The sequence below is a fragment of the Choloepus didactylus genome, chromosome 10, assembly GCF_015220235.1.
Source record: "Choloepus didactylus isolate mChoDid1 chromosome 10, mChoDid1.pri, whole genome shotgun sequence".
NCBI lineage: Eukaryota > Metazoa > Chordata > Mammalia > Pilosa > Megalonychidae > Choloepus > Choloepus didactylus.
Window position 1 is genome coordinate 38,370,811 of NC_051316.1, and position 16,098 is coordinate 38,386,908.

Genomic DNA, 16,098 nt, shown 5'->3' on the forward strand with positions numbered 1-16,098 from the left:
CAGATACTGTTTGAAATAGCAAGGTCTGGTCTCGCCAGATGACAGTGTAGCTCCCAGAGGGCCAGTGCCATGACTCCTTGGTGTTCTGTGCATTGTAGATGTTTTTATTATATATATGCAATTGCACAGTTTTATGGCTAGATGAAACCTTAGAGAGATGACTTGATCCAATTGCCTCATCTGGTTAAAACAAGGAAAATTAAGTTCTAAAAAATAGTTTTTCCTAAGTGTTAAGGCCAGTTAGTGTTATGGCTAAAGCCAGGTCTCAAAGGTAAATAAATGTCTTGATTTCCAGCTTAGTACAGTTTCCACTCTTCTTTCCTCCCTTGCATCTTTCATTCATTCAATAAATATTTATTGAGTCTCTACCAGTATGAAATACTTTACTAGGTCCAGATAATGAAATGCTGAGCTTATACTTTATATTAATAAATATCACACTAATACATGTGAACTAATTACTGATATAAATGCTGTAAGGATTATGTAGTTCTGTGTATTGCATGGAAGACTTCCTTGAGAAACTGACTTTGACTTGGCATCACATTTTTATTATGCTTTATATGTACTTTTAAAATGCAATTAAATTTGACAAATGTTTGTTGCATACTCACTCGCTCTGTGCTGGGCCCCAAAAGAAATTATATTTAGTAAGCCTCAGCCCCTTCTCTCAGTATACAATCTAGCAGGAGAATGAGTCAAGACATAACTGTTAACATAAAGCAAAATGTAGAAGTTCTGTGGATCAAAGGATGCAAGGATCACAGTTTTTTTTTGTTTTTTTTTTTTGAAGAGGAGGGAAATAAGAAAGTGCTTCCTGTTAGAGATGACATATGATACAGCCCCTGAACAAATGCTAAAGAAGATCTGTAAAGGAAGAGGGAAAGTATTCCAGATGGAAGGAAAAGCAAGCAGAGATAGACGGAAATGGGACATTATGGGAGTTTTCAGGCAGTGGAAAGTAGTGCCATTTTAACAGGAGCAGGCCTTTTGTGAAAGTAACAACTTTATACACTGTTTGGAATGTTGTCTTTATTTAAATACCCCTACAGCCAACCGGAATTAAAGGATGGAAATATTTCTCCTTATTCCTACTCCCAGAGCACATAATCCTGTGCTTTGTTTGGTTGCCATCTATATGGACTCTTTCCCTCTTGGCAGGAACTCTGTCTAATTCCGTGATTGCTATATTGCCTAGCACCTCATTGGGTGTCCAATAAACATTTAAACATAATAGTGAAAAGTGTCTGGTATGTTGAAACTGTTTTCGCTGGCAGAAGCTCCTCCTGAAACAGAAACAGAACACCTTCCAAATGACATGGTTGGCCTAGTAGTGAGTATTGAGTTCATTTTAGAATAACTACCTACACTTACCTATGTCGTTGCATAACTTTTACTCCTGGATAGTCTAATAGTTTGTCTAAGTATTATTGTATGAAAGTCTGGAAAATTATTCATTCATTACTATATGTTAACTAGTGTCCTGCTACCACGTTCCAGCTTCTGTGCAGGATGTAGTGTTATTGGTCAAATTTATTCGAGGAACAAATGGGGAAGAATCTTAGAACAAATGGTGCACATGAGGGGCCCACAGTTCCACAAAGGCACAGATGTACTTTATCTTGTATAGGACTAAGTCTTAGTTCTTGTATAGGACTAAGATTTAAAATTAGGGATATTTCACAGAAGCATCCATGTTTTGGGCATCCCTTGAAAAATTGGAACATCTGGCCACAAGGGGCTTACATTAACAATGGCAACACTTGGAGCTAAATAGCAGCTGCCTTCTTTAATTGGGGCATGAATTTCTCAGTTTGCCACAGTCTCCATCACTCCCTATTGCCTATGCCCAGCCCATTTTATTCATTTCAGTGACTTCCTTTCCCTTATGAACCATATGTTAATGACTTCTGCTTTGCAGTGACTGTTGTTTCTGTGAGCCTCTTTAGTCTCTAGTAGCAATTCTATGACCATCTGGGCAATTTGATTGTGATCATGAAATCTTGCATCTGCCTGGTACTTTATAGTTTACAGTGGTTCTCAAACTTTTACATGCATCAGAATCATCTGGAGGACCCCTTAAAAGGATTGCTGGATTTCACCTCCCAGAGTTTCTGATCAGCAGATCTGGGGTAGGATCTGAGGATTTCCATATCTAACAAAAGTCCCTGAGACACTGATCATGTTTGTTTGCAGACCACCCTTTGAGAACCACCAACCTATTGTATTATAACTGGCTTGCTTAAAGCCATATGAGGCAGGTGGGGCAATATGTCCCCCACCAGGAAATAATATTTGCAGAGATTCAGCAACTTACTCTGGATCGAAGTCTATTAAGAAGCAGACTCAGACATAAAAGCAGGTTGCTAGAGTATATCCAGCAGTAAACCATTTTACATATCTGCCCTTTCCCCAAGAACCACAGAATCCTCAAGAAAATCCTGTAGTGGGGAATCATTTGGGATTATACCAAGGGCAATCATTGTCACAAAGAATCAGAAATTATTCCTATTCATTGAGCAAGGGCAGAAAAGGAGGGGTTGAAACCTGACAGACAACCTGCTGGTGTTGGGCAGGGTGGAGGAGACCCAGGAGGTCCAGTGCAGAAGGCAGAGCAGATGGGTCCAATACAGTTCTTCCGTTCCCAGGAGGTTCAACATGGAGTAACAGATGCTACTGAGGCAAGCAGAGCACACAGCATTGGGGATTCCAGGAGCAGGTGATACTCTGATTTCTAAAAAGTGGGTTTCAGGGAACTATGACTAAGGTAGGACCCCACCTAGAGTTGGAATCTGGAACAGGACCCCAGACTGATGGATCTCTGCTGGGATATCAAGACAGATTGCCTCATCAGGGACTAAGTACAAGGATCTATTTTCCAAGTCTGGGTTTCAGGGTGGACCTACGGCTTCTCAGTTACTAGATCTGACTTTCAAGGGGAGAGGAGAAGTAGCAAGAAAGATGATTTTTTTCAGCCTTGGTAGGTTGGGTTTCTTAAAATCTTATTTGAATCAAGATTAGTCTTATGAAAAGAGAAGGAAGGTAAAGATTGGGAACCAGACACAGGCAGGGCCTAAAATGGATTAAATTTATTAAAATTCTATCTGCTTAAACCTTTACGAAATGTATAATTAGGCCATCATGTGATCATGCTAGCCATTCACTAACCTAGTTCAACTATTTCTGTACAAATTCAGGACTGTTTCATTAAACTATCAGCCGTCTGCCTCTGATTTCCAATATAATTAGTTATTATATTTGTTTATTTGCATATTTATATGTATATAATTTGCATGTATAATACACTCAGTGAAACCTAGTTTGATTGGGATTCTTAAGCAACGGGTATATTCTGATTGATTTGAAGGTCGACCATAAAGCATTTTTTTCAATCTTGCTGAAGATGTTTCTTTTTACTTACCTTATCTCTTTTCTGCTAAATGTAGTTATAATAAAAATAGCAGAATAATTTTATTGTAAAAAAATCAAATAGGGTTGTATTAGTTAGGGTTTTCTAGGGAAACAGAATCAACAAGAGATATCTATAAATATAAGATTTATAAAAGCGTCTCACACAACTGTGGGTATGTATGAGTCCAAATTCCATAGGTCAGGCAGCAAACTGGCAACTTTGATGAATGTGTTCAATGAACTTCTCAGGAACGAACTGGCAACTTCAGTGAACTCCTCAGGAAACACGTTGCTGGTCAGCCGAAGAAGTGAAGGTCCTCTATCTATCTTGCTTAAAAGTCTTCAACTGATTGGATTAAATCCAGCTGATTGCATTCTCTCATTGTGGAAGACTCCCTTCATTGATGTAATCAGTCACAGCTGCAGCCAACTGACTGATGATTTAATAAACCATCCTTCTGGTTTATTAACCAGCTGCAAATGTCCTTGCAGTTAACGGTTAGGCCAGTGCTTGCTTGACCAGACATCTGGACACCATCACCTGCCCAAGTTGACATGTGAACCTAACCATCACAAGGATCTTCAATCTGATGACGTAGATATGGAAGATATAAAAATATTTTAAAAGTTGGAGTGTTGATAGGGGAATTGTTAACTGTTGTTTGTATTAAACCATTAATATTAACTCTCTTTCTAGTGGTTTTACACCCTATCCTAAAAGTGAACTGTAAAAACCAATCCTGATTAGTTGAAGATTCTAATGTATTGAATTTCTGCAAACACACATAACACTCATGGACTGGGTACATTCTGTGTTTGATTATAATAAACTATAAACATAGGGGGAGAATATCTCATGTTTTTGTCCGTTTTATAATATTAATTATTTTAGGATTGTGATAATCACCAAAAAACAGTCATATTTAGCATGACATTTTCATTCTTTTGATGGGAGCTTAACACTGCTTTCCTCCAATTTCCTTTAATCAAGTTTAGGTAGCCTCAAGGTTTACTCTAGGGGCAAAGATTTGGGACTTCTCTAAGGAAAAGAAAAAAGAAGCATGACTTTCTTATAAATCAATTTGAAAACCAGTGTATGAAGATATTACATGAATGATGTAAAATGGAATGTGCAAACCAAAAGCAACTTTCAGTGATGGGAAGGAAATTAAGCGTTTTTTCTTTTTTTTTTTTTTAAACAGGCCCATGCACAATTAGTTCGAGAAGTGGATGTGGAGAAGGTGTCTGCTTTTGAGAATCCATATGTAGATGCAATAAAGAGTTTATGGAATGATCCTGGAATCCAGGAGTGCTATGATAGACGACGAGAATATCAGTTATCTGATTCTACCAAATAGTGAGTATTGATCCAGGAGGCCTTTTGGATCTTTCTCTTCGCTCTCTTTTCATATGAAGATTCTCTGAGATTATCGTAGCCCTGGCATTCTGTGCTGTGCATCTATCTCATTCAGACTTCAAACTTAGAAAGTGTAGATTTTAAATTTGTACCATATTCACAGATCTAGACAGAATTTAAGGGACTGACGTTTTGAGTCAGGGAGAGTATTTCTTTTACTGTTTTTGCTTGAAAAACAAACTGAGGACTCCAGGAATCTGATTCCGTCAGCCTGTCTCTTCCCCCCAAATTACAAACTAGCAATTTTCAAACACATTGTGATTTGAATACTTGTAATAATACTCTTTCATATAGATTTCTCATCTTATTCATATGCTAGAAAACACCTACACGCATTAGGAACTGCAAACAAAAACACTTGAGTATGGCTTCCTAAAACATCAGACTTCCTCGTTTCCAGTTTTCAGACATAAAACCTTGACTGTTTTCTGCAAGGCCATGATTATATTCATGGATAGGTTTTTCCTTTGCATGAAAATTGCATGTTGAGTCTAATTATGCATGCGTTCCAGTATTATTTTGTGAGCTGTCAATCAAAATCATGAGTCCTGGGAAAGATTTCCATCCTAGGGAGATCTGTTAGTTCTCTGGATTAAATCTCGTCTAACTAAAAGAAAGAAAAGATTTGGCAATCATAGGATTAATTTAATCAGTGTAGCCCACAATCTAGATAATCAGGCGCCTGAAAAATGGACTTTTTGTAGTATTTAGCCAGATTTCTGTCTGCATTAATTATATTAGTCTAGCATTCGCCTCTTGTTTTGGTTCTTAGCAGACAGAAGAATGGATGGAAAATATTCGGCAGCCTCAGGCTAGTTCATATGATAAAATGACCCTTTGGAGGAGAGCAAGGTCTTGGGGAATTTAAGGATCTCCGAAAGCTGATTGACATCACTCAGTAGTGCATTGAAGCTCTGTTTATTCAATAAAGTTGATAGTGTTTTTACTCTAGTTCTAGGCATTTGTATAAGATAAGTTATAATTCAGGTCAGCCACAAAAATTTTTCTTGGTCAAAATATTTCTTGTATTCTTATGGTAAATTTGAATTGCATAATCCCGGAACGTATAATAGAATGTTTATGAGCATTGTGTCTGTCACATTTTAACTAACATTAGTCCCCTGTGTGCCTCTGGAATGTGTTCTTTACTTCTCCTTTATTTTCTTTTTCCTTCCTCGACACTTTCACATTGCTTTTTATTCCTAATCTTTCTCTTCCGCTATTCTGCTTGCCTTCCTTCACCCCTTCCTTCCTCTCTCCCTCTTCCCCTTCCTCCTGAGTTCTTACTATATAAATTTCAAGGAATACAGAGATTAAAAAGATGGATTCATCTCGTCTTCCCCAAATTCTGCCTCCTCAACCTTTGACCAGCTGTCCTTTTTTCACTCCCTGCCCCCTGTCCTTCTGTTTCCTTTGCCATTTCAAATTTCCCTTTCCCCCATGCTGCTGTCGTGTTTTATCCCTCATTCCCCGTTCTGTTTGTTATGTCTTCTCCTATCTGCTCATTTGCCCCTCTGCCCTCATTTTTGCTTCTTTCTGGTTTTCCTTCAACTCCATTCCACTTCTCACTTCACTGTTGTGAGACCTATCCTGGCCCTTTCTAATAAATCCTCTGCCTATCATCACTTTCCTTCTCACTCGTATCTTTTTCTTTTATTTTAAATCCTGCCTCTTCATCTTCTGGCCCACCATATTCTCTACTTGTTCGTATAACATTCCCCCTACAAAGAGGTCTTACTCTTGAGGAATCAGTACCAGTGTCTAATATTATGTGCTTACCAAGATTAGAACTCCCTTTTGGGAAACTGTTTTGCCTTCTACCCCTAAGAGAGATTCTTGTTTACACCGAGGACATCTGTATCGGCTACTGTGAGTGCATTCTTGAGATGTCTCCATCACACCTCTGGTGACATTCCCTTAGTTCAGATTTGTGGTTTTCTAGACATGTACCCCCATTAATCGGAATGAGGATTGGATGCTGCTCTATGTACTTGCTTTAGGGCAAAGACCTGTACAAGATCATTTCACCAGATCCCCTATAGCATTGTGATTCTGGGAAAGTCAGCCTTTCTGTCTGCAGAATTCTGTCAGCACAGGCCGTATTTACCATAGAAATACCCTGGTCTTTGGGACTATCCCTTATGATAGAGCCAGATCAAGATATAGGGGTACCTGGGGCAGGTTAATTAAAACCTTTTCCAATGAGTATTCTTTAAACAGTTCTATCTGAGCCTCATAGGGATGAAGATAAATTGATTTTGTAAATTGTATATATATTTGCCAGTGTATGCATAGGCACATACACCTGATTCTTTCTTTTACCACATTTTTATGCTGAAGTAGAAAAGTAAATTATACCCCTAGGCATTTCAGTATGCATCTCTTTTTTTAAAAAAAATTTTGCCTAAAATTAAAAACCAGTTCTTTTTATCATTTTGATGTCCAATTCAAACTCAGATTTCCCATATTCTTCCAAAATGTCCAATAGAGCTGATCAATTTTAGGGCCACACGTTTTCATCTGGTTGTTATGTCCTTTATACCTCTTTACACCTCTTTTAATATGATACAGTTTTGCATTTCACTGGCATGTTAAAAGGTTTGGTTGAGTTTTTCTGTACAATGTCCCATCTTTTGGATTTGTCTGGTTTCTTCTTCATAGTGTGATTTAACTTGCTCCTCTATCTACTGTATTTAGTATAAACTGGAAGTTACATTTAAAGATGATTAAAGTCAAGTTAAACATTGTGACTAGAATGCATTATAGGTGATGCTGTGCACTTAGTCACATCAGCAGACACATCCTTTCATGTTTGTTCATCATTGGTGAAGTTAAGACTCATCACAGTATTAGGGCATTATAAACTCATTATTTTTCTTTTTGCCACCTAAAGCAGTCTGTGTAGTGTTACTTTGTCACTGAGTGATTTCCAGTCCCCCATCAACTCCTTGTAGTTTTAATTCCAATTGACAATTCTTGCCTGAGTTAATGATTCATTACAATTTGTAAAAGAAGGTTTTCTCCTTTTACTAATTGGTTTATGTTAAATTTGCTGCTATTCTGTGAAGTAGAGGTTCTCTTCTCAACTGGTGCTATTTGGTTACCCTGAAATACAGTGCCCGTTGGAAAGGTATATACTTTAATGTTTTTGTTTCAAATAATTAATCTGTTACATGGACTAAATAGAAAGTGACCATATAATTTATCATCCAAACCAGAACACTTTGAGAAGGAAAGGGTTGCTATTAATAATTACACCAAAATAGCAAGCATACACTGGGAAGTTCTTGGACAAGCAGGGACATCTGGTCAACTTAGGTAAATGAAACCTAGTGAGTATTTTCTTTTTTCCGTTTTCTCTAGAAGGCTTTGTTTACTTCAAGGGGAGTAGAACCAGTTTACTCCTGCTCGTTCTATAAGGGCTATATGTAGAAACCTGAGATAATGGTCCCATGCTTCTGATTTCTTCCAGGGATGTTCTAGCACTCTGTAGATCAGTGCCTAAGCCGCTACCTAGCTGGTCTTACAATCCCACTGTGCCAGCAGGCCTGGGTATTAGTCACGTATTCTTCCTGGTCTTAGTTCTGGGGCACTTTTCCTTTTCCAAGGCCAGGAAAACCCTCCCATCACAAAGATAGGGCCTGTGGTTTCTTGGATCCATTTGTTTGCTGCTGTGTTCCACATGTTTCTCAGTGTACTCACAGCAGGTTCTCTGTGAACTGCGGAGACAGCACCGATGGGGATGTGCACCCCCTCTTTTGAGCATCACTCATTCCCAATACTGAACTCATTTTCAGAGAATAATTCAAAATAATTCCTTTCCCTGTATTACAGATAGCCATTACCTCTTTTCCTTTCTGGCTTTTTGGTATACATTCCCCTGAAGTATCTTTAATATTTTATCTTGTGTCCTTTATGCATGTGAGCCTGCTTGTATAATACCACCACCTTACAGAAATATTTCTGAACTTGGGACCAGGGCTCTGAGTGCTCACTGTCTCTAGCAGCAGTTTTTAGTTTAGATTCAGGGGATAGGTAGGTATCTAATCTCGAAACTAAAATAACTGGAGGCTGCCACGCACATCTGCTTAAAGGTTGCAGCACAGCAGCTGTTGTCTCCAGGTCCCTGGTGGTTGTGTGATTTGGTGCTGGTCACGTGGATCCAAGAAACCACAGGCCCTATCTTTGTGATGGGAGGGTTTTCCTGGCCTTGGAAAAGGAAAAGTGCCCCAGAACTAAGACCAGGAAGAATATGTGACTGGTCACATGCCATGAATGCCAAGAGCAGAGGCTAAGCAGGCATCTCTTCTTTTTTATCTGATGAACTCCTATTCATCCATCAAGACCCAATTCAAAAGTCACCCTTTCTGAAAGTCTTGCCCAACACTCATAGGCAGTGAATCACTGCGACATCTCTCTTAACACTTTGTACGTATCTCTGTTACATCTGTTACCATGTTTACTGAACTGTCTTTTCTCTATCCTCAGTGCCTAACAGTGACTGCTCATATTTGACCTTCACAAATGATTGTTCCGTGAAATGTTGTTGGAGTAATATCAACTATTCAGTGGCCATGATGTAGGCACTGTCTCTTTTTGACAATTATAGGTGAACTTGAAGTTTCAGAGCTGAGAGCATTCAAGTCTTTTTTCCTACTGTTTTTGAAGGCCTGGAATCTGAAAAGCAATATTATCAAACAACAATAATTGCTGGTACTTACTGAACACTTACTATAGGTTATATGCATTATTTTTCCTCAAAGCCACTCAAAGAGGTAGAGAGTTCTTAGCATCCCCATTTAACAGAGGAGGAAACTGAGCCTCAGGGAGGATGAGCAACTTGTCCAAGGTCATGCAATTATTAAGTGTTAGCAGAAGGAGTGAAATTAAGATTTACTGACTCAAGAGCCCAGGCTTTTAACTGCTGTTAAATACTACCTCACAGAGGATGGATGGATGCATGGATGGATGGATGGATGGGAGATAGAGAACCAAAAGTTAGATAGACTAATAGATATTTAGATAACTGTAAATTTATTATTAGATGTTTTATAAGTCACTTACCATGAAAAGTACAAATTATTATTAGTCTTTCTCTCATTGTTGCCCACAGATGGCCTCATATTTATAAGGTCAAGAGGGAAAATTATATGGACTGGAAAACATACCAGTAGGTCTTGGGTTTTATTCTGAAAACTTAACTATGATTAATTAAACCTCAGTTCTAACATGGAAGATGTTCTAAGTCACAGAAAACTAAAAAACTTTATTTTAGCCTATAGTCTTTACTACCCCATCCCTCCTAGAGTCACACTGGAGCCAATAAGAACCCAATGAACTGAGTTTCCTTTTTTCTGCCTTGATTAGCCAATTCACTGATCGTATTAAACAATCAGATGGCTCAAAGGACAAGTAGCAAGGATAGAAACAAGGAGATGGGAAATTCCAGAAGATGCAAGAGTAGTTTGGGATTGGTTTGCAATTGACTTTAATTTGGTGCATTCTTCCAAACATTCTAAGATGCTGAAAAGTTTTATAGATTCCTTCATTAACTTTTTTTGTTATCAATAAAAAGCCTGATGGCTTGGAATATCTTTAGATAAAGAGCACAGTAAACAGATGGTTGTAGGGGTTTACCACCTGCTTTAATACACTGAGACATCAGGTCAAATGAGTTCACTGCCTACAGTCCCAAAAGCTCTCTGACATTAGCCAGAGAACACAAGTCTCAATCACACTGGTGTATAGTGAAAAAAGTCCTCATACTGCAGGCTTTCGGTTAAAGACTGCTGTATCTGTGTTCTCCTTAAGAGAGCAAATAATCCCTAATCTTGCTTTATTAACGTCCCCTCCAGGGAATTCAGTAACAGATACGATCTTACATGATCCAGAGCCCATAAGTCCAAAGTACATGAATAAAGTGGCTTTCTGGCATGAGTCAGTGTTGGAGTTTACATCTAACCTCATACTCAAAATTTTAAGTGAGTCAAATTATGGTCCTGCACGAATATATTATACACCATGTTGACTTTAAAGTGCAAAAGGAAATTCAGAGGTAGGCCAGCATATCCACCTGATTTATGACCACATTCACAAACCATTCAGTACTGTTTAATATTCTTACAATAACATGCTACCATCACCTCTGTCCATTTCCAGACACTTAAGTTCAACCTAGTTAAACATTCTGTACATACGAAGCAACCATTTCCCACTCTTTAGCCTCATTCTGTATCCTGGTAACCTATATTCTATATTTTATGTCTGTGAGTTTACATTTTATAATTAGTTCATATCAGTGAGATCATACAATATTTGTCCTTTTGTGTCTGACTTATTTCACTTAATGTCCTCAAGGTTCATCCATGTTGTCGTGTGCTCCATGAATTAAATTTTGATCTATAATTAGCCCCTAGCGAGTTAGGTTAGTATGACCAGCTCCACCAGACCCGATCATCCTTGGGTGAACTGCCAAAAGGAAATTTCTGATCCTACAAAACCAATATCCAGATTCAGGTAGCAGGACCACTGGAGCCTCTCTTGTGACCCAGATCCTACCTGAGTTGTGGTATGGTCATTAATAGCCTGCTTACATCCATTGACAGAGTGCAGGCTTGATGAGGACAGGGTTCATGGCGTTTTGTCTCTGTGCTAAGCGCAATGTCTAACTGATCATAAGCTCTCAGGAAAAGTTGTTAAATGAGAGTAAATTCTCTGCCTTTACTAATTTCTTCCCATCTCTCTTCTCTTCTGCCTGTTAAAATCTCACTGAGTCTGTAAGGCATGCCCCACCCCCACCTCTCCTCTACACCATTCTCTGGTGACTGCACTTCGTAATCATCTCTCCCTTCTTATTCAAGTCATAGTTAGCAGCTCACAATTTGGCACTTAATTGTTTCTTAATTGTTTCCTCTGTGCTATCTTTGCTTTCCAGTTAGCCTGACATCCCTAAGGGCAAAGAAAAAAAATTATATATATATACATACATACATATGTTGTGTCATCTCCCTCTTCCATTCCCCCTCCATCCAACACACACTGCATTATTAGAAATGAACATAAACCATATTTTCAATAAATATGTATAATAACTGGATTATGCGTATACTAACTGAATTAAGCACTACCATTGCATTTCAAGACAGGCAGACTGGAAGATAAAAATAAGTCTTCTGATATTGCTCTGATAAAAATTATGTCAAAATTGATCAACAGCTTTCAAAATTATCATGCAAAAGATGAACAAATTTACAAAGCCAAGAAGGCAAATTGTAAAAGGTGTTTATCCACCCCCCTCCTTTTTCTCTCTCTCGGTCTCACTCCCTTTTGTTGTTTTGTTTTTGTTTTTAATTACAAGACTGATTTATTTGTTTGTTTAATGAGCACGGGAGTCTATTGCTTGTGAGCTGGGGCCTGTCATTGGCCCTGGAGTCCACTTGACACAGAGCTGCCCAGCCCCTTCTCCATTTAACACTATGGTAGACATTCAGAACAAAAACCCTCCATGAACTTACGAACTTACATGGTTCATAAGATGCTGACGCTGTTTACCAAATGCACTCATAGGATTTTTTTTCTGAGCTATGTAATTTAGTTTTAAAGCTCTGACTTTCTGGATTGATTTATTTCCTTGACAAAGGAAAATTGGTCCCTAAGACTTCTCTTTTATAACTCAGAATATTCTCCCTTGAATCATCTTCTTAAACCATAGAATTATAATTTACTTGCTACCACTGGGAGAGCTTTGCTTTTAAATCTGGAATTTTGTGTTAAAGACAAATCACTTCTTATGCACAAAATACCTGTAATAAATGCAGACCTCTTTGATCTCTAATCATGGTGTGCCAGGTGTTAAAGAAGAAAAAAGTTGATTACTCCGCCAAATGAGCTCTTCGAGAGATGGAAGTGTTTATGTAATGAGTAATCCCATGCCGCTCACCAGGTTACCGCTAGGCTTGTATCAGCACCAGGATCTGCCAGATGAGGGGGGATGGGATGGATCTTGGCCCCTAATCCTCTGCAAGAGTCTTCCCTGGGGATGGCAGTTGTGCAGAACTGGTACTTCTCACTCCATTCTCTCTCTCTCTCCCTCTCTCTCTCTCTCTCTCTCTCTCTCTCTCTCTCCCCCTCCCACTCTCCCCGTCTCCCCCTCCCTCCCTCCCTCCTTCCCTCCCTCTCTCTCTCTCCCCTCCTTTCCTCCTACCCCCTCTCCCTCCCTCTCTCCCTCTCCTTCTTTTGTTCACTTTGTTCATTTCTCTCCCTTGTTTCCTTTGAATTCTTGTGGTCCTAGATCAGCTGTACAGTAACCATGTGTTTCTGTTTTCTCCATAGCTTCTACTGCTTTGGGCAGTGTCAAACAAGATCTTATGGCATGATCTAGCTTTCAGTTCCCCTAAGACTTCCCTGTCGCAATGAGGTCTTCTTAATTTTTTTTAATGAAGTTGACCTAGTTTTTATAACCTTCTTTTGAATAATTAAAAATGTAAAAACCTACCCAGAATCATTTTCAATGCTGGAACTTCATCCTAATATTTGACTCAAACTGCAAATCTGTTATAAATGTACCCTCTCCATAGGAGGCTCTTACACAAGAGTTGAAGAATCCCTGAACCCCTAAACACACACACACACACACACACACACACACACACCATAGCAGGCTACTTTGAATGCTCCATTTATCTGATTATGGTTGGTTGAATTTATACCTAATGTCAAAGATTTCTTTTTCCACTTACTTCCCACAGATGCTTTTCCCCTTTTGGTATAATTGCTGAGGGTCGAATGCCTGTAACTTTTATTAAATCTTTAAAACTCCAGCAAAAGGTAAATATTTTACTTGCCAAATCATGTCTCTAAATTTAATTCTGTTTCTGTCATTTAAAAAACAAGACACTTGAATCTCTGTGCTATTCTTAAGATTATATTTCAACTATCCTCCCAGTTATAAATAGTGGGTTTTTTTTTTTCTTTTTAATTTTAACAAGATTTTTAAAAATGAGTTCTCATTACGTGTCAAATTGGAGCATCAATTAAATTGGATGGTCAACTTAAATGTATTATTGACAAAACTATTGTCAAAATTATGTTTTAAAAACCTATTCAAGAGAGAAAATACCATATTTTATTTGATTTGAGTATATTACTTTAGTGACATTTATACTTCATTCATACATTTTTAATTATTTAAAGTGGTCGATTATAACCTATTTCTGAATTTTTAAAGTTTTCCTGTAGTCGGAGATGACACCAGAGTTAAATGTGTATGAAGAATTTAGCTATCATAATAAGGTGTAATTTTAAACTAACAGGCATGATTTCCTTAAGTCTTTCATGCAAATCAGTCATACTGCAGAGGATGTTTTGTAGATTATCCTTCCACAAAGGATTAGAAAGACAGTTCAAATAGGTTTCCCCAAAAATGACTGCCCGAAATACAAAATGCTCACTCCATCTCAAATCTCAACATTCCTTCTCTTTATATAACCTTTTCTTCCCATATGTTGGTAAGCTCTTTGCACGTGGGGGTCACATCCAGTGAATCTTCATGTCCTCATCACCCTACAGTAATGACTCAACTGTAGTCAAAATGTGCTGCCGAATTCCAGATGACCCTGCATTCTTCTCATGGTAGGAAAGGAATGATGGGATTTCTACTTCCCCAGTCTCCTTGTTGAAAACCATCAGAAATCGATTTTTTCCTTTAAAGAGACTGTGTCACACTTTTCTGTTGAACAAGATCCCACCTCCTTAGCTTACACTGGGCTAGAGAGCATTCCAAGGCCTGAAAGCTGGATACTAATAGATAAAAAGACATCATTTTGTGGCCAGGACCTAAAGAAGATCGGGAAGCACATCTACCAAATGAAGTTAAATATGATCCCTTTCCTTTCTGTTTTGTTTTTCAATTTGTCAGAGGCATTTTAATTCAGAATTTAGTTCTTACATAAAGCAGAACAATAATAGCCCAGATTTTTCATGTAAGTAGCTAACAAACTTCCCACACCTATATTTTCTCCTAAAAAGTGTAACTTGCCTTTCTAAGCATTACGTGTTTTCCATGTACTAGTTCTGATTTGGTTCACATGTTGAGAATCTGCTGTGTGCAAAGGACAGGTGACACAGCCATGGACAAGGTAGTTGTGGTCTGTGACCCCACAGAGGGAGAGAACCCTAACTGAGCAAACGTAGGGAGAAAGATGTAGAGTGTATTTTTTTTATCAATTGTTAAATTATCAATTATTAACTGTTCCAAAGCAATAGAAAGTCATTACAGCCCAGTGAATATAATGATAGGGTTGAGATGATCATGGGGTTAGTTTAAGCAGCTAAACCTCCCATTTCTAGCACAGTCTTAAGCATGTCTTGTCTCCTGGACAGTTAATTAAGTCCCATGGATAACCAGGGGAGTGTTCTCTCCCTGACATCAGAGGAGAACTACTGCCAGCCACTTGTTACACATACATTGCCTTGGAAATGTACTTTGTGCCTGTCACCATAGCGACACCCTGAGAATGACCTCAGCAGCCACTCAAAATCATTTCTACCAAACAAATTATGGCTATAATTAACTTTCTGAATTTACTCTGGAATATAAATTTGTTCCGTCCTTGGTGTTTCTTTTTAAAAGGTTAAATGAATGGAATAATCCAACATGAACCCACCCCCCATACACCACCAACGCTTTTTCTCATTATGTGAGATGCTTACATGGAAAGTACAATTCATTAAAAGATTATTCCAGTATCTTTTCTCAGAATGTGACAAGAGTCAACAAAGGAAGGTACGCTAGTCTTATTATGCTGGAACTCCATTTCTGAAGGAATAGAGTGGCTTTTGCCCTGAGCTCAAGTGAAATACAGGAAGTGCTGTAGGACCTCCACTTCCTGTAAGCCCAGAGTGAGGGGGGCACATGAGGTTGGGGCTAAACCAAGCAGAGGCTCCTCCACATTGGCCCCTCCTTGCTGGGGCTGTGCATCGGTGAAAAATGCAGTTCCTGGTTTTCTGTCTGTGTGACCTGTGTTGCAAATTGTCAGCACCTGTCTTCAATCCTGATGTAGCTTCTGAGCCACTCAGACCTTCCTCTGGGAATAAAGAGTTCTATATCTTTTGTTTGTTTGGAGGTTTTTTTGTTGTTTTGTTTTTCTTTTGCCTTGTTTTGAGGCCTTTGGGGTTTGTTTTGGTTTGGTTTTGGTTCTGGATGATTTATGTTACAACTAACAGAGCAAGATACAGTTCCTTTCAGCCTTTTTCTTTTCATTAAACCAGAT

The 16,098-nt window shown here is 38.5% G+C and overlaps 1 protein-coding gene across 1 annotated transcript in view; it reads left to right on the forward strand.

Moving 5' to 3' along the window:
- The window catches only part of GNAQ (G protein subunit alpha q), a 307,686-nt gene that overhangs the window by 212,931 nt on the left and 78,657 nt on the right, over positions 1–16,098 (forward strand). Inside the window, exon 3 of the mRNA XM_037798660.1 lies at positions 4,614–4,768. Coding sequence (XP_037654588.1) covers positions 4,614–4,768 — 155 coding nt within the window. The remainder of the gene's footprint in view (positions 1–4,613; positions 4,769–16,098) is intronic.